The sequence below is a fragment of the Neodiprion fabricii genome, chromosome 1 (assembly GCF_021155785.1).
Source record: "Neodiprion fabricii isolate iyNeoFabr1 chromosome 1, iyNeoFabr1.1, whole genome shotgun sequence".
Classification (NCBI taxonomy): Eukaryota; Metazoa; Arthropoda; class Insecta; order Hymenoptera; family Diprionidae; genus Neodiprion; species Neodiprion fabricii.
In genome coordinates this window covers 9535627-9554088 of record NC_060239.1, presented here as the reverse complement: position 1 = coordinate 9554088, position 18462 = coordinate 9535627, and the positions used below count along the sequence as shown (strand labels likewise).

At 38.0% G+C, this 18462-nt stretch overlaps 2 protein-coding genes across 4 annotated transcripts in view; one reads left to right on the top strand and one right to left on the bottom strand.

The window, feature by feature from the left end:
• The first annotated feature begins 79 nt into the window (after nt 1–79).
• On the top strand, nt 80–2163 carry LOC124188096 (carbonic anhydrase 3-like). The gene is made up of 4 exons (XM_046580455.1): nt 80–310; nt 382–516; nt 639–992; nt 1389–2163. Exons 1-4 carry the CDS (start codon nt 295–297, stop codon nt 1628–1630), a joined length of 747 nt encoding a protein of 248 aa, XP_046436411.1. The 5' UTR covers nt 80–294; the 3' UTR covers nt 1631–2163.
• Nucleotides 2164–11472: 9309 nt separating this feature from the next.
• LOC124188092 (acyl-CoA Delta-9 desaturase-like) overlaps nt 11473–18462 on the bottom strand; it is a 46841-nt gene continuing 39851 nt past the window's right edge. For all 3 annotated transcript variants that reach the window (XM_046580451.1, XM_046580452.1, XM_046580450.1), the window contains exons 4-6: nt 17670–17875; nt 16897–17082; nt 11473–16255 (exon numbers count right to left, since the gene is read on the bottom strand). In XM_046580451.1, the coding sequence (XP_046436407.1) occupies nt 15937–16255; nt 16897–17082; nt 17670–17875 (711 nt within the window). In that variant the 3' untranslated portion in view covers nt 11473–15936. The remainder of the gene's footprint in view (nt 16256–16896; nt 17083–17669; nt 17876–18462) is intronic.

Genomic DNA, 18462 nt, shown 5'->3' with positions numbered 1-18462 from the left:
TGCACATATGATGGATCTTCTGTTCATTGAGATAGCTGCACGATCAGATGCAGTGTCATACGCCGACCAAAGTCAACTCAATTATCCAACAGGATATATTACACGCGTAATTTACCAGCAAACTCGTTTCGTCGAGTGGGCGATGGTCAATCGATATCTGAAAGGACCTGAACGAAATTCACGTGTTAACCGTCATTTGCATTTTACCTTTTTGAAATTTAACCGGTGTGAAATTTCACTGAAAAAAATACAGCAAAATAGTACCTTGGAATCAGAATCACTAGACAACCAAATATGAATAATCAACCCAGTAAGTTGATTATGACACAGCGGTGATTTGTGGTAAATATTAATTAAGTGTTATTCACTGTTACACCGAAGGTAGGAAACAGTTAGGTCAGTCCCCCATAAATCTGGATGAAGAGAATGTCATCGGGATCCAGCTCCCACCGTTAATCATGAGCGGACATTGGAGCCAAGATGGCTACACCACGCTCGTTAACACGGGATCAACTGGTAAATACTTTTATAACCGGTTGACGAAGTTATTTTCACTTGCAAAAAAATCCCTTCGATCATCATTGCGGCACAATGCCCTTCACCAAATCAAACCCTGATCATTTCATCATCCTACATAGCACGTATCACCCTTGGGGGTGAGAGAATTCCAGCAACCATTCGCGGCGGGCCTTTCGGAGGCGACGTATATCAACTCGACGAAGTCACATTTCGTTGGGGTTCGGCGGACTGCATGGGAGCTGAGCACACGTTAAACGGCACGTGGTTCACAATGGAAGCCCAAGCCCTTCACTGGAATTTGCGATATGGTGCTTTGGAGAAGTGTTGGGACAAGCGAGATGGCCTTGCCATTTGTGCCTATTTTCTTCAGGTTTATCAGCTACCAGCCTGGGAGGAGAATCCCCTCTTCAGCAAAATCACTGACAACTTGGACAAGGTCATTCAGCCCGGAATATCCGCGAAGATAACTCCAAGTATCTGTACAACTTTTTCAAATATACGTGTGTTTTTTTTAATCCCTCCTTCTCCACTTTCCTACGTCAAAACAGACTAACACAAATCTGTCCTAGTACTAATATTACCATTGTACTATAAACACTACGAATTCACTACTGCGATTTCGTATGATCAGAGCCATTTCTTTATTTCTACCTGAGGAAAACGTGTTGTAGTGTTTTCATTCATAACTTCGTACAGAATGGGACTCTTAAAGCTCATTATCGCGTTTGAGATACGTGGACTTGGATATTTGGAGATGTGTATACAACAACATCGAAATCTCATTTATCTTATTATTTTATCAAATATAATTATCAAATCACGCTTGCTCTTTCTTAGGTTTACCAAGTCAAACTTTTCTGCACATCTAGATTCGTTGTGCTGGATGAGGCAGGCCTGCCAGACACCGGGATACTACACGTATCAAGGCTCGATCACAACGTCTCCGTATCACGAGTGCGTCACTTGGATAATTTTTCCGGAACCTGTAAGGATATCGGAACATCAGGCAAGGATGTTCCGTAGTTTACGGAATAAATATGGCAGCTGCATACGCGAAAACCATCGGCCCGTTCAACACCTCAACGGACGAACAGTTTACTATGCTAGTTGATATGGAACAGGCTATTCCACTACAGAAAAATAAATTAGGCCTTGATTAGTTTCTTCTGAGCACTAAATGTTAGCCGACCACGGGAAGTTAATCATCGACTTATTGCCAGTGTAATTATACCTTGGAAGATCGCGGGAACACACATACGATCTGAAATTTTGCAAAGAGTTCAAAAATATGTAGCGGTTGTGTAATCGGCGGTTGTTTGACCTCATATAATTCACTGCGATTGAGGTGAAATTTTTTCGTGTTACGAACTGGAGCAAATACATTTTATTACACTTCTACCTCCATCAGAATAATTCACTTGATACAATGGTTAAGATAATATTGATAAAAACAGCAATTACGTATGTATGGTGGATTTTTTATTCTCAACCTTCGTACGTACGTTTAACCTAACTGTTTTGGTCTATGGATACGTGAATGTGAGTCGGAAATCGAAGGTCCTCGCATGACTTACATTCATTCAATAATGATGCCTGATTGCGGTTTTTGCAAATACTTTCTGAACGACTGTAATCAATGAATTATTTCAGTTCTGAAGTACATACCTATTATAATTATTATTCCATATCGAATCATGTTCTGATGTTCGCAAATTGTAGTTATGATGAATAAAAGTTGTACCCAAACTCGTATTGAGTTGTCAATAGCATTTAGTTTATTTCATTATAGAATAAACGATAAGCGTGTTGACTACTATTCCATATTTTATTCTGCTTACCGAAATGAGAGCTGACCGCATCAGAATATCGAAAAAACCGACTGAGGGACGATTTTGAAAATCGGAGTATACGTAAGATTGGGCATGGGACATTGCAGATCAGGTGTCAACTTTTTATTAGCGTCAAACAAAATAGTAAGCATGCAATTATTATACCTATACATCGGTCGTAGGGAGCCAAGCTAAAATATAGATTCCGAGACAGCTGGAATACCGATTTCAGTTCCTCCAGCAACAAAACGTGACCGATGTAATTTGAAACCGTTCAGTGAGTACTAAAGTATTTACTCCACACTTCGATGTTGACTGATATTAAACTAAAGCCTGGATGAGCATAGATAGTAAATACCTGATATTTGCTGAACACGTTTTTCTGGCCTCTTCTCTCAATTTGCTTTTTCCTTTACTTTTACCTAGTCGGAGACCTTTCCTTCAGGTTGTACTTGGAAGACGTCAAGCTCTGCGCCAAACTGAATTTTTACACCTTGTTTGAGACCTACTTTTAGGCAAAAACAGTGAGGATTTTGGATACTCTCCATTTGGATTTTCGATAAAAATTAGACGATTCTGAATACTACTGGAATGAATTATTTGATAAACTACTCCATCATAATTTTTCTGAAGAAATCGATTGAGCGTAGTCCCATCACGCTGCAATTAACACATCGGAAGTTACAGCCTAACAACAATGAATTTTGTTCCTCATTTTTCTGCGAATGATCCTACGCTCTTTTCCTTGTGTTTTCTCGGTTCCTCGGGGTCCGATTGGTTAGGAAAGGGTCACAAGAATCAAAAATTTAAGACCGATAGTTTTTTTGGCGAAAACATAGGCGTGAAGGTGGGGCTAACCTCCTGTTTTTATCATTGACCGAAGAAGATGAAGACAGTTGCCCTAACGGGCATTGGTGTGACAAGCGTTGATCGCTCCGTGAGATGTTCCAACGGTAGAGTTGAGAACTTATTGCAGAACATCAGAGAGTTACCGATTTCTACATGATGCTGGCTGCATTCACCTTCCAAGTAACACAGTCTTCGCAATGGTGAGCCCAAGCCAGTACTTAGCCGGTGTGTACTCATCGAGTTTAGGCGTTACCGAGTTGTCGGCGATTCAAGAAATCAATTATGAGAATATACTTCTTCCGAAATTCGTAGCAATACAGTGATTTAATTGAAGTATAGGTACCCGAGAGAAGAATGTACACGCAGATCATAAATAATAATAAATCAGATGTAATAATGATGCAGAGACCAAAAAATATATGTACGTATATGCGGTCCATGTACGATATTAATATGTCGACCCGTTTACGATTAATACGTGATGCATTCTATAAATTTTATAATTTTCCAGGAGACAAACTAGATTATCTACAATAATACGTCGATGATATGAAAATAAAAGAATTATTCATTTCGAAATGGGATTTTATTCGACACGCGCTCGATGTATTCCATAACATTAATATTCATAATTATTCCAACAACATTTGCTCTGTCGATCTTGAATTTTCGCAGCCGTAGAATCGAAAGGCTGTTTTAGCTAGTCGCGAGTGAAGTATCTACGTTGGGTAGAGAAACACAATTGTTTTTCGAAAAGTGTTCGTATGGAAAAAAATTCAGAGTAACTGCAATGTATCACGGATGCGCTGATTTTGATCCAGATGAAATGGATGCTCCGTATATGAGACAGTATTTAATGCAGTGTCCTGATTTGAAGAACTGAAAAGGTGATAGGGAGAAAAAGAACGAAGCTTCTTAACACTTCGAGTGTATTTTAACACACATTTGACAGATACGAGCAAAATTTTTCATCATCCGACTGTCGCAGAACGGCAGCGTTGTCAGCCGACCCGTTAACTGAAGGATATATCTTCAGTCAACGGCTGACCATCGAAGGGCCTGGCCGCTTGAGTCTGGAATCGGCAGGAGAGATAAAGTGCGTATTTCTTGTATAAAATGTGAAAACTGAACTCATTATACATCATATCATATCATCGTACATCATACATTATACATCATACATTATATCATATCATCACACATCACACATCATACACCGTACATCATACATCATACATCATACATCATCATACCTAGTATTACAGTTCGAAACCAAAGTTTGAATTTTCGGATGTTCGGGAACTGACGTCACCAATTCAAAATCAGCTGGCCGAATTCCTCAGTCTGGAAACAACCGCGCAGTAGAGCGGACGGATGAGAGTCGCGCTCCGCAAATTTCGAGTACGGGTTCTCAACCTCCCGGATCCCGCGCTTCGGGTCCGCTACGTATTTCGAGTACCGGGTTCTCAACCTCCCGGATCTACAATAAATTATTTCAATTCGTTTTTCGCGCAAGCCAAAATTCAGTAGCTGTCGGTCCGCTTATAAAATTTCTCGACTTCCAGGATAAGCGCTCCGTGGTTCCTGGTTCACGTTTACAATAAATTATTTCAATTCGGTTTTCGCGCAAGCCGAAATTCAGTAGCTGTCAGTCCGCTAATAAAATTTCTCGACTTCCAGGATAAGCGCTCCGTGGTTCCTGGTTCACGTTTACAATAAATTATTTCAATTCGTTTTTCGCGCAAGCCAAAATTCAGTAGCTGTCGGTCCGCTAATAAAATTTCTCGACTTCCGGGATAAGCGCTCCGTGGTTCCTGGTTCACGTTTACAATAAATTATTTCAATTCGTTTTTCGCGCAAGCCAAAATTCAGTAGCTGTCGGTCCGCTAATAAAATTTCTCGACTTCCAGGATAAGCGCTCCGTGGTTCCTGGTTCACGTTTACAATAAATTATTTCAATTCGTTTTTCGCGCAAGCCAAAATTCAGTAGCTGTCGGTCCGCTAATAAAATTTCTCGACTTCCAGGATAAGCGCTCCGTGGTTCCTGGTTCACGTTTACAATAAATTATTTCAATTCGTTTTTCGCGCAAGCCAAAATTCAGTAGCTGTCGGTCCGCTAATAAAATTTCTCGACTTCCAGGATAAGCGCTCCGTGGTTCCTGGTTCACGTTTACAATAAATTATTTCAATTCGTTTTTCGCGCAAGCCAAAATTCAGTAGCTGTCGGTCCGCTAATAAAATTTCTCGACTTCCAGGATAAGCGCTCCGTGGTTCCTGGTTCACGTTTACAATAAATTATTTCAATTCGTTTTTCGCGCAAGCCAAAATTCAGTAGCTGTCGGTCCGCTAATAAAATTTCTCGACTTCCAGGATAAGCGCTCCGTGGTTCCTGGTTCACGTTTACAATAAATTATTTCAATTCGTTTTTCGCGCAAGCCAAAATTCAGTAGCTGTCGGTCCGCTAATAAAATTTCTCGACTTCCAGGATAAGCGCTCCGTGGTTCCTGGTTCACGTTTACAATAAATTATTTCAATTCGTTTTTCGCGCAAGCCGAAATTCAGTAGCTGTCAGTATGCTAATAAAATTTCTATAACTTTATAATCTTCTCATAATCTTTCTTGTAGATTATATCGATAAAAAAATTATATCAAACCTTACACATTATTTTTGATTTGTTCTTACGCTGAAAATATTTATCAGTATTCGGGGTATAACTCGAGGTGGATGAAGGTGGGCGGAGGTGGACGAGGAGGAGGACGAGGAGGACGAGGATTTGTGCTGGGTGAGTAAAACACTTTTATAATATTTGACGGCAATTATAATTATATTTCATCTGAAATATTACAAACTTGTCACGTTTACAATAAATTATTTCAATTCATTTTTCGTGCAAGCACATATTCAGTAGCTATGAATAATCTTATACAATTTATTATATTTTTAATTAATTAATTAACATTCTTATAATATTTAATGGCAATTGTAATTATATTTCATCTGAAATATTACAAACTTGTCACGTTTACAATAAATTATTTCAATTCATTTTTCGTGCAAGCACATATTCAGTAGCTATGAATAATCTTATACGATTTATTATATTAATAATTAATTCATTAATATTCTTATAATGTTCAATGGCAATTGTAATTATATTTCATCTGAAATATTACAAACTTGTCACGTTTACAATAAATTATTTCAATTCATTCTTCGTGCAAGCACATATTCAGTAGCTATGAATAATCTTGTACAATTTATTATATTATTAATTGAATGATTAAATACATTAATCCTTACACAATATTTTTGATGTCTTCCTATACTAAAAATATTCATTACTATTCCAGGTATTACCCGAGGTGGTCGGAGGTGGACGAGGAGGAGGACCAGCTGGACGAGGAGGAGGACCAGGTGGACGAGGAGGAGGACGAGGTGGACGAGGAGGAGGCGGGGTGGGTCGTGGGAGAGGACCTCTCCTCTCCTCAGAGGAGAGGAGGGGGAGGGGCAGGGAAGGGGGAGTGGTGGGCGGGGAGGGGGAAGGGATGGGAAGGGGAGGGGAGGGTTGGGGGCGGGAGGGAGGGAGGGTTGGGGGGGCGGGAGGGAGGGAGGGTGGGTGGGGGGGGAGGGAGGGAGGGAGGGCGGGAGGGCGGGAGGGAGAGAGTGGAGGACGGATGTCGATGCGAGCCAGTTAGAGTTAATAGAGCAGTACACCCCCCCCCCCCTCCTGCACCCACCCGCCCACCCTCCCTCCCTCCCTCCCAGCCTCCCACCCTCCCTCCCTCCCACCCACCCGCCCGCCCCCCTCCCGCCACCCTCCCCTCCCCATCCCTTCCCCTCTCCCTCCCCTCCCACCTCTCCCCCTTCCCTGCCCCTCCCCCTCCTCTCCTCTGAGGAGAGGAGAGGTCCTCTCCCACGACCCACCCCGCCTCCTCCTCGGCCACCTCGTCCTCCTCCTGGTCCACCTCGACCTCCTCCTCGTCCACCTCCGACCACCTCCAACCACCGCCAACCACCGCCGGCCATCTCGAGTTATACCTGGAATAGTAATGAATATTTTTAGTATAAGAACACATCGAAAATATTGTGTAAGAATTAATGTAATTGATTAATTAATTGATAATATAATAACTTGTATAAGCTTATTCATAGCCACTGAATATGTGCTTGCGCGAGAAATGAATTGAAATAATTTATTGTAAACATGTCTAGTTTGAAATATTTTAGATAAAATATAATTACAATTGCCATCAAATATTATAAAAGTGTTTTACTCACCCAGCACAAATCCTTGTCCTCCTCGTCCTCCTCCTCGTCCACCTTCGACCACCTTCAACCACCTCAGGTTATACCTTGAATAGTAATAAATATTTTCAGTATAAGAACACATCGAAAATATTGTGTAAGAATCAATATAAGTAATTAATTAATTAATAGTAGACCACATTTCACTAGCGCATTTAAAGCTACTGAATTTGTGCTTGCGCGAAAAACGAATTGAAATAATTTATTGTAAACGTGAACCAGGAACCACGGAGCGCTTATCCTGGAAGTCGAGAAATCTTATTACCGGACCGACAGCTACTGAATTTTGGCTTGCGCGAAAAACGAATTGAAATAATTTATTGTAAACGTGAACCAGAAACCACGGAGCGCTTATCCTGGAAGTCGAGAAATTTTATTAGCGGACCGACAGCTACTGAATTTCGGCTTGCGCGAAAAACGAATTGAAATAGTTTATTGTAAACGTGAACCAGGAACCACGGAGCGCTTATCCTGGAAGTCGAGAAATCTTATTAGCGGACCGACAGCTACTGAATTTCGGCTTGCGCGAAAAACGAATTGAAATAATTTATTGTAAACGTGAACCAGGAACCACGGAGCGCTTATCCTGGAAGTCGAGAAATCTTATTAGCGGACCGACAGCTACTGAATTTTGGCTTGCGCGAAAAACGAATTGAAATAATTTATTGTAAACGTGAACCAGGAACCACGGAGCGCTTATCCTGGAAGTCGAGAAATTTTATTAGCGGACCGACAGCTACTGAATTTCGGCTTGCGCGAAAAACGAATTGAAATAATTTATTGTAAACGTGAACCAGGAACCACGGAGCGCTTATCCTGGAAGTCGAGAAATCTTATTAGCGGACCGACAGCTACTGAATTTCGGCTTGCGCGAAAAACGAATTGAAATAATTTATTGTAAACGTGAACCAGGAACCACGGAGCGCTTATCCTGGAAGTCGAGAAATTTTATTAGCGGACCGACAGCTACTGAATTTTGGCTTGCGCGAAAAACGAATTGAAATAATTTATTGTAAACGTGAACCAGGAACCACGGAGCGCTTATCCTGGAAGTCGAGAAATTTTATTAGCGGACCGACAGCTACTGAATTTTGGCTTGCGCGAAAAACGAATTGAAATAATTTATTGTAAACGTGAACCAGGAACCACGGAGCGCTTATCCTGGAAGTCGAGAAATTTTATTAGCGGACTGACAGCTACTGAATTTTGGCTTGCGCGAAAAACGAATTGAAATAATTTATTGTAAACGTGAACCAGGAACCACGGAGCGCTTATCCTGGAAGTCGAGAAATTTTATTAGCGGACCGACAGCTACTGAATTTCGGCTTGCGCGAAAAACGAATTGAAATAATTTATTGTAAACGTGAACCAGGAACCACGGAGCGCTTATCCCGGAAGTCGAGAAATTTTATTAGCGGACCGACAGCTACTGAATTTTGGCTTGCGCGAAAAACGAATTGAAATAATTTATTGTAAACGTGAACCAGGAACCACGGAGCGCTTATCCTGGAAGTCGAGAAATTTTATTAGCGGACCGACAGCTACTGAATTTTGGCTTGCGCGAAAAACGAATTGAAATAATTTATTGTAAACGTGAACCAGGAACCACGGAGCGCTTATCCTGGAAGTCGAGAAATTTTATAAGCGGACCGACAGCTACTGAATTTTGGCTTGCGCGAAAAACGAATTGAAATAATTTATTGTAGATCCGGGAGGTTGAGAACCCGGTACTCGAAATACGTAGCGGACCCGAAGCGCGGGATCCGGGAGGTTGAGAACCCGTACTCGAAATTTGCGGAGCGCGACTCTCATCCGTCCGCTCTACTGCGCGGTTGTTTCCAGACTGAGGAATTCGGCCAGCTGATTTTGAATTGGTGACGTCAGTTCCCGAACATCCGAAAATTCAAACTTTGGTTTCGAACTGTAATACTAGGTATGATGATGTATGATGTATGATGTATGATGTATGGTGTATGATGTGTGATGTGTGATGATATGATATAATGTATGATGTATAATGTATGATGTACGATGATATGATATGATGTATAATGAGTTCAGTTTTCACATTTTATACAAGAAATACGCACTTTATTTCTCCTGCCGATTCCAGACTCAAGCGGCCAGGCCCTTCGATGGTCAGCCGTTGACTGAAGATATATCCTTCAGTTAACGGGTCGGCTGACAACGCTGCCGTTCTGCGACAGTCGGATGATGAAAAATTTTGCTCGTATCTGTCAAATGTGTGTTAAAATACACTCGAAGTGTTAAGAAGCTTCGTTCTTTTTCTCCCTATCACCTTTTCAGTTCTTCAAATCAGGACACTGCATTAAATACTGTCTCATATACGGAGCATCCATTTCATCTGGATCAAAATCAGCGCATCCGTGATACATTGCAGTTACTCTGAATTTTTTTCCCTACGAACACTTTTCGAAAAACAATTGTGTTTCTCTACCCAACGTAGATACTTCACTCGCGACTAGCTAAAACAGCCTTTCGATTCTACGGCTGCGAAAATTCAAGATCGACAGAGCAAATGTTGTTGGAATAATTATGAATATTAATGTTATGGAATACATCGAGCGCGTGTCGAATAAAATCCTATTTCGAAATGAATAATTCTTCTATTTATTATATTACCAGTTATAATAATTATTATTAATTCTTATATTACCAGTAATGGACCACTTACAAAATATAAGCTGATAAACTTAGTGGGAAGTTACTTTTAAATTCAGTCTGCATGTAATTGATATTCTGTGCACAATTTTTACTGTCAAAAATGTGTGTAGTCTTTCGTATTATCGTGAAGTTATCGATATAATGGCAAAAGACTAAATCATTATGTGCACGAAGTTGTCTAGCTGGTGACACATTGTATTGACAGCTCAGCCTATAGAATATTAATAGAATGTTCAGAATAAGTCGAAGTGAGTAATATTCAATGAAATATAATTGGTAATAGAAAGCTTTCAATGAAATCGAATTCCAGTGCATCAATGAATAAATAAACTTGAATCTACTACACCATTATCCGAAAACGTGCCGAAATCTTGATTCAGTCCCAACGTAAATTTTGGAATAATGCAATGCACTTTTTGAGAATTCAAACACGAATACACCATGCAATTGTACAAAATCATTAAAATCACTGTCGGCATAATTGTTTGAAACAGAGGCACTTAGCTTGGTGGAGGACTACTGTTTCTGCTGCAGTGAATACTTCACCTACCATGGATCCAGCACTAGTTTTCCATTTTCTGAGAACGTAACTTGTCTGATATTCCCGATTCCAATCCAAATTAGCAAGAGGCAAATAGAAGCGTTCCGACATATCCATGGAACAGGAAAATGTCGCCTCACGTCGAATACCGGGCACATACAACTCTTAGGTGATAGAAAAATGTATATTGTCAAGAAGAGATACGAACCAACTGACAATGACGACTCTTAAAGGAAGACGATCAGAGCATCGGCCGCAAATAATTCCAACGGAATTTATTTGAATTCGTTCAGAAAAACATGTAAGAATGCATGAAAAGCTTAACGTTTTTTTTCCATCTCCTCAATATCAAAGAGATAAGAACCAAAAGTCGTAGTTGTATAAATTTTTCAATAACAATAGAATATCTGTTGTTGCCTGACTGTGATGTGGTCAAAAATATATATTCAGTAATAAGAGATGGATTAATTAAATTATTACAGCGTCATCGCTCACTCTGGTAAATTTTCGACTATTTTGGATAAAATATGAATCGTCCACACGCATAGCATATGCAAAGAGTCTGCGATTTGGAATAATGGAGAATATTCTTACATTTGTGAGAGTATAATTCAGATTCTTGTCGTTTTTGAGAGGGTTTCTATATTGCATATTTCTCAGGTAAGATCTCCAAACGCTACTTTGCAACTTGCGGCATCATGGTACATGGGAAACACACGGTGCACGGAAAAAGATGCAATCGGTTGTTATCCCTTCCTCTTTTATTCAGCCAATTACAGTAATACACTTGTAAAGCATGATTTAACAGAGACGAAATACGTGGGTGTTTCCAAGGTTTCGATACTTTGTCTTGCACCTTTTTCAATAAGTTTATAATTTTGTGATTCACTGAGAGTCGCAGGATTATTAGATTTATACCATTATGCATTATACATATACCCGCAAACGCTTGATGATAATTAGGATTGAGAAAAATTGATCACTGCGAATTAAAGGGCTTAATTTTCTTTTCTTGTCATTTCTTTTTTACTCAAAAATATATATGTATATATTTATTAAATATCGTAATATTTAAATAATAACATAGTTATTCATCATATAATACATTTACGACAATTGTTCATCATTTACAAATGAAAATAGATGTGTCTTTCACTTCGTTTTCTCTTATTTTTGGTATTGTAATACCTCAGCTAACAGATATCTATCAATTCACAAGTTATACATACAAAGCATACGCAGTCAAAATGATTCCTGTATTCAGTTGTAATTTGATTATGCCTAAAAATTTTCGGCTTGAACGGTATTGTTAGGACTTGTAAGATTGATTATTACCTTTATTTGATCGAACTTCTAATTCTCGATCGAAGAGGATGAGAAAGAAATATAATATAAGACAGATATTAATAAAAGTGGTAATAAATAAGGTCGCCACGTAACAATTTAGGTTTTCTTTCACGTAGATAGTTATGATATTTGTGCTATTTTTCTCTGCCAACATCCATGTATCACGTAGAATCAAATGTTATTAGTATCATGCATTCAAAAATATAAAGTTAAAGTATTCCGTGTACCGCGATTATCTCATTGTACAGTAAAACGCAGTCTCTGTGGAGTAATTCAGATATCAACAATATTAACGAAAATAGATATCAGGTATCAGAGAAAAAAATTACACCATCACACTATCAAAGACTTGCGATTCACTATTAATTAAAGAACTTTTCGAACACGGTACCACAGAGTTTGGCATGTTAAATGACGGTATACAATATTTAAGTCGTACAATGTATCCTAAGTAAATCCTTACAATTTGTTTTGCTACCTTCACGAAATGGTACATCTCGTATTAATGTAATAATTAAAAGTAACAAAATATAGTAAAACAAATTATTTTTTAATATATACACATAACACTGCAGTGTAACAGAGATACACAATATACATACAGCGATATAACTTTTATTTATTTTATTATATACATAGATATAATAAACTTTTCAATCCTTGAATGCTAAATATACATATCATATATATTTTTTTTTATATTTTTATTTTTATTATATATATATATATATATATAATTAATGTCATTTCTGTTTTGTATGACCTAAAGCTTCCTTTGTTTTGTTTTGTTTTGTTAGTTTCTTTTTTTTTCTTGTCGTTCGTCCACTTTTCATAATGTTTTTTTCTTGTTTACCTCACAAAGTAAAAATGTATCATTACACTCACGACTCCCATTCCTTTATGATTTCACCCTGTAGCGACGATGTGTGTACATGAGCGTGGAAGAAATATGCAACTTGGAAATGTTACATGTCCTTTATCATTATTGGAAATTCTGAATTCGCGGCTCAGGGTAATGCACTCGGCATAAAAATGACACTAGCAATAAAAAAAAAAAAAAAAGCAAATGAATAAATGACGAAATGAAAAGAAAAGTACCAAAGACAGAGAAAATTAATTCGACAATGGTATTCAATTATTCAGACAATTCCTCTTTCCTCTTCCGCTTGATACACACCATAAAACATTTAATTCCATGGACCATCTTACATAACGTAAATTACGTTTGCCTGTCATCTCCGCAAGGATATCTCGATGATTTGATTGATTGTTACATTGAATAATAACCCCAATGTTGCGTTCAATGAATCATTGGACAGAGCGGGACACGAACATGCATATTAATTATTGGTGCCTAACTCGTTAAATAAACAGTAAAATTTTCGGTATATGATATTAAAAATATTTTTCTTCCAATTCATTCTTTTTCTCTCTTTAAATAATAGACTTTCTAGGAAAAAGTGGTTTGTTTGGACAGATTTTATTCGTATCATCAATAATGTACGAAAATTTTAAACCAATATCTATAAAAATGATATACGAATAATTTTGAAATAAGCAAGAAAAAAAAAAAATGCTCGTCTACTCGCGGACTGCAGAAAGAGCAAATACATCGCGAGCCTGCGTATATTTGTAGTTCATTGAGAGAAAAAGAAAAAACCTAAAGAAGAAAAAGAGGGAAAAAAAATCAATAAAGGAAACACACACTGACTAAGAAATGAAAACAAAAAATGTCACATTACAAAGAATTAAAATAGAATAAATAATAACGGTACAAACTAAATTATTATCACGCAGGAAACTCACGAAACTTCTAAACACCCACATTCTGTAATGGCGATGGACGAACTTTAACTGAACAATCTCGTTAGTACAAAAATGGCGATTTACGAAATGTACCGACGGATGGGTAATGGCGAAGGGAAATTTGGGATAATTAAAATATCTGGTTGAAATGACAGATCGGTTGAACTTGAATGATTCTGTAATGAAAAATTTATTTTCAGTTTTTATTTATCGAACTAAAAAAAAAAAACAAGAATGAGCAATTACATCCGCTAGACGCGATTGGCTCACCGAAAGTTCGTCATATCGTAAATGTTCGCTACATTAGATTTTTTCCTCGGGTCAGAAAAAATTCTCTTCGATTTTTAAACTCGTTTTCATCATCTTAAAACTGTTCATATCAACTGGCGATACCTGAACCGGTCTACATCTGACTGAAGATGAATTCAACGAAACCATATTAATAAGTTTTCTCAATCGAACGAATCGTCTGTTTCGTTATTTTGTCAGATTGAGAACCTCCTTTGACTCGACTCCACGGGAGTCTGGGTTCCTGGCTTAACCATATACATATATATATCTACACTTAACTTTACTTATTACAGATACTCTTAAGATTTTATACAAATATATTTTGATACTTTATCAGCGATATAATTTTCACATCTCTTCAAGCATTGGGCCAATCGGCAATCCTCGGAAGATTAGGCAACGAATAAATCGAAGTGACAGACAAATATTTTCTCCATATTTATGTGTACACTAAAGATTCAAACTATTTACAAGCCAAAATACCCATATGGTATTAATAAGACCAGTATCGCGTTTACTCTGACAGTTCAGATCAAAATTAAGTGGTACTGGTAAAGAAGGCAATCAACGTTCAAAAAATATCCATTCATCTAACCAGTTTTGATACTTGAGTGCCTCACTATATTCCTTGAATCGCAAAAATACGTATACGCTTCCATTTTTTTGTAGAAAACGAAGTGGCCATACGCCAAATATTTTCCAAAGTGACACTCCAAGGTGGTGACTACGGTTAAAACTAAAAAATATCTCCGAAAAAGGCGATTGAGACGCTTCCCGTGTTTCAATTTTCAAAAATAAGATTTTTCGTAAAAATTGTAATTTTAATGTTGACAAATTCATGTCTTCGCAAATTTACGCTGTAATCAAGCATTTCAAATGTCAGTATATACTCGAACGGATTTTATGCAGTCTGTAATTTTGGACGCAAATGAAAACTTAAGAATTTATATTACAATAGACGCGTATGCGTTTTTACATTAAAATGATCTGATGACTCTAACCTTGCTTACCTATATCGTGAGTAAAAAGTATCAGTACACCCCTGAACGTCTACCAATACATACCGAATTTTCTTCTCGTAAAAAGAAAAAGTATTTTGGTTTCTCTCACGACAGGATGTCTAGCGATAGGGCGGATCGAAATTCCAGGTTTTTCAGACCAGAATTAACCCATTTTTTACGATCAGTACATGCACGGTGCTTCGTCATTCTCGAAAATGTCAGAAAAATATTTTGCCTGATTCAACCATCATTTTGTATTAAATCGCACCCGATTGAACGTCGTGAAAATGCGGATTTGACAAAATTACAAAAAAAAAGAAGAAACGAAAAGAAAATATGGAAACGACACCGGCATAGCAAGAAAGAAAAAAGATTTGAAGATCTTTACAAGATTCCCTGAGATTTGCCCTGAAATTGTCATTTGTGTAACAAAATCGTTTATGTACAATAATAATAATATTAATAATAATAATAATAATAACAACAACAAGAAAAACAACAATAATAATAATGAAAACGCCTAAATATCCGCAAGTTTTCTAGGTCGCTGGACATCCCATTGAGAGAACAAATATAAGAAAATTCAGTAATTTAAATTTGATCAATTTGGCTGACGAATAAGTATCCTAACAATCGTCTTGGCTTCCGTATTTATTTTTTCCTTCTTTCTTCATCAATCTTCTTGTCTATTTTAATCCCCCGAAAGCGTATCTCTGTCCCGCAGCCGTATTCACTATACTTATTATTAAACCACTTAACAAACTACTGGGCCTTTTGATGGGTGATGATAGCTCCTTCTCGTTCCTCCTGGGGTTGATCCTTGTCCCCCCATCCCCAAACCTCGTGGCTGCCATCCCCCGTCCTCTCTACTCGTTTTCTGACCATGTCGGTCGAAACGCTCTTCAAATCGTAGGCCCAACCGATTTTAGCAAAGAAATCGATGAACGCCGTCGTCAGATTGCATCTGTAGTTACCAAGCTCCGCCGTTTTGTAATCCCACGGAAACACGTGGTGGTAGTTGTGCCATCCTTCACCCAGGGCGACGAACGCCACTCCCCCATTCTCCGAGGGGTTTATGAACCTGCAAGAAATTCATCTTCGTTCTTACTTCATTCCCGAATTGCCTTAAATTTATTACACTTCATGCGTCATAAAATTGGGATTGTATTGGGATTGTCACTTTGCGATGCGTCACCTGACGGGAAAAAATCAAACTAATGCAATCAGGCTGACAGCTGACCGTTGACCGTATTTCTTTTCGCGTGTGGATGGTTGTACAGGAATATTATCGATTACGTTTCATTAGCTTATTCGAATTGAGTAGTTTTAAACCCCAAAAATTACGATTTGCCTTCATTAGAATAAAAACTTGGGTTACGAGGTGATAAAATGGCGCTGAAAACCAGTTTCCGATGTCTCGAGGAAATTTTAGAATTCACGTTATACAGGCTATCCCATTTCAAATAGGACGATCAATTATATTGGAAAAAATAGGTTTCAGGGTAAAATTATTTAGATGAAACTTGTTCGGTTTTTAGAGAGACGTGAAACGGAGCTACCGATAAACTTTTTCAGTAGCTAAATTGTGATACGCCATCTTGCGACGTTCTCTAAACTCGACAACTTTTGTCAAATACATTTTTCTCTGGAACCTATTTTTCCCCGAAATATATCGTCATTTCACTTGACAAAACTTGAGTTATCTCGAATAATTTCACTCACTTGTCATAGGGTTTGCTGCCGAATAGATGGGCCGCTGAATTGACGAGCCACGTTGCGTTCAGGGTTACGACGTACCTCAGAACGGCTGGTATGAGATAAGCGTTGCTCCACGTTTCGTCCCAGCAGAAGACAGGAATTACCGTTGGCAGGATGAAACATATCAGCGGCATGATAAACATGTAGTACCTGTAAAACACAAAGAATTAATAGTAAGCCTTTGCAGTAACCTCGCCAAAATGCTTATTGCTAAAAAATACAAATTAGTTGATTCGCTAATCCAACGCCTAGTCTCATGTAAGTAAACGGATAATTTTCACGTGATATTTATTCCAATTTAGGCAATCAATCGTATCTCATCACCGCGTTCGAGCCATTTTACTCTCCCTTATATCTCTTTTTCATATAAATGATGAGAACAAATCGCTCGATTGTTGTATTTCGACCAATTAAAACACATATGCGTATATAATTTATGAAACAGGATACGTTCTCCCTGTTTTTACTAGTTTCTGTAATTTTAAATCTATAAAAGTCAAAATTGTTTGCAAGTGGGTAACAAGTTTGGTAAAGAATGCAGCAGACCTGGTTATACAGACGCATGAAAGGTAAGAAAAAGTACGATATTTCTATTTTCGATTGCATTATACAAGCTATTCGTTGTCAATAAAATTTCGACAAAATTTTCATTCGGGTGGAAGAAAAAACTTTATACAACTTCGTTTGTGGTTCATTCCGGTTAGTTGCCGCTTTCCGTTGCTATTTGATCCACTTACTTTCTCTGGAAGGCAAGTATGGGGTCGCTCTCAAGGTCACTGAGGTCGATACCTTTGCCCTTTTGCTTAACGTCCGGATGTTTTCGGCACAATAACCATCCAACGTGAGCGAAGAAAAATCCCCTTTTCGCATTATGCGGATCAGCGTCTGTTTCGCTGTATTTGTGATGCACTCTGTGATCTCGAGCCCAATCTAAGACCGCGTCCTGCGAAAAAAACAAGAAAATAAATTAGCATCTGTGATAGTCGACCGAAATTTTGGATATTTTGTAATTTTTCGCTGTTCCCTTGATTATAGTTGCAAGGCAGGAAATTTGCTCTTCTATAACGTTCGAACATTTTTTGAGACTGCTGATATAATGTCTGATATGTGGTCAACTTGACGAAAATCAAGATACTTTTCCAAGAACGAGGAAAAGTTTCATTTTCATAGTTAACGGAAAATTATAGTGAAATATGTATTGTCGCAGTAGAGATTTAGGTATGGTTTGAATTACAAGCAAATGTGACTCGAGTAATTTCGTCAATCTTATGATAATTATCAAAACTGCACTTTCTGATAATTACGGTGCAAAATCTTTTTAACTTACTACATATTTGCCACCAAGATCAAAGTATCGCAACAGTCACAACTAACATATATAGTCGAAATGAGTACAGCCAAAGAAATAATAAAATACTAAATTTTCTGGTTACAGCTACTGCTGGGTAAAATGCTTCGATGGATCCATTTAAAACGAAAAATGAAAAATGCTTTCAAAATCATAATTTAAATAGGTAAATATAAATGGTT

Excerpts from the sequence above, each read along its gene's own strand:
- LOC124188096 (XM_046580455.1), top strand. Across the intron at positions 517-638 it reads CGTTAACACGGGATCAACTG|CACGTATCACCCTTGGGGGT; the intron begins GTAAATACTTTT and ends CATCCTACATAG. Across the intron at positions 993-1,388 it reads ATCCGCGAAGATAACTCCAA|ATTCGTTGTGCTGGATGAGG; the intron begins GTATCTGTACAA and ends CTGCACATCTAG.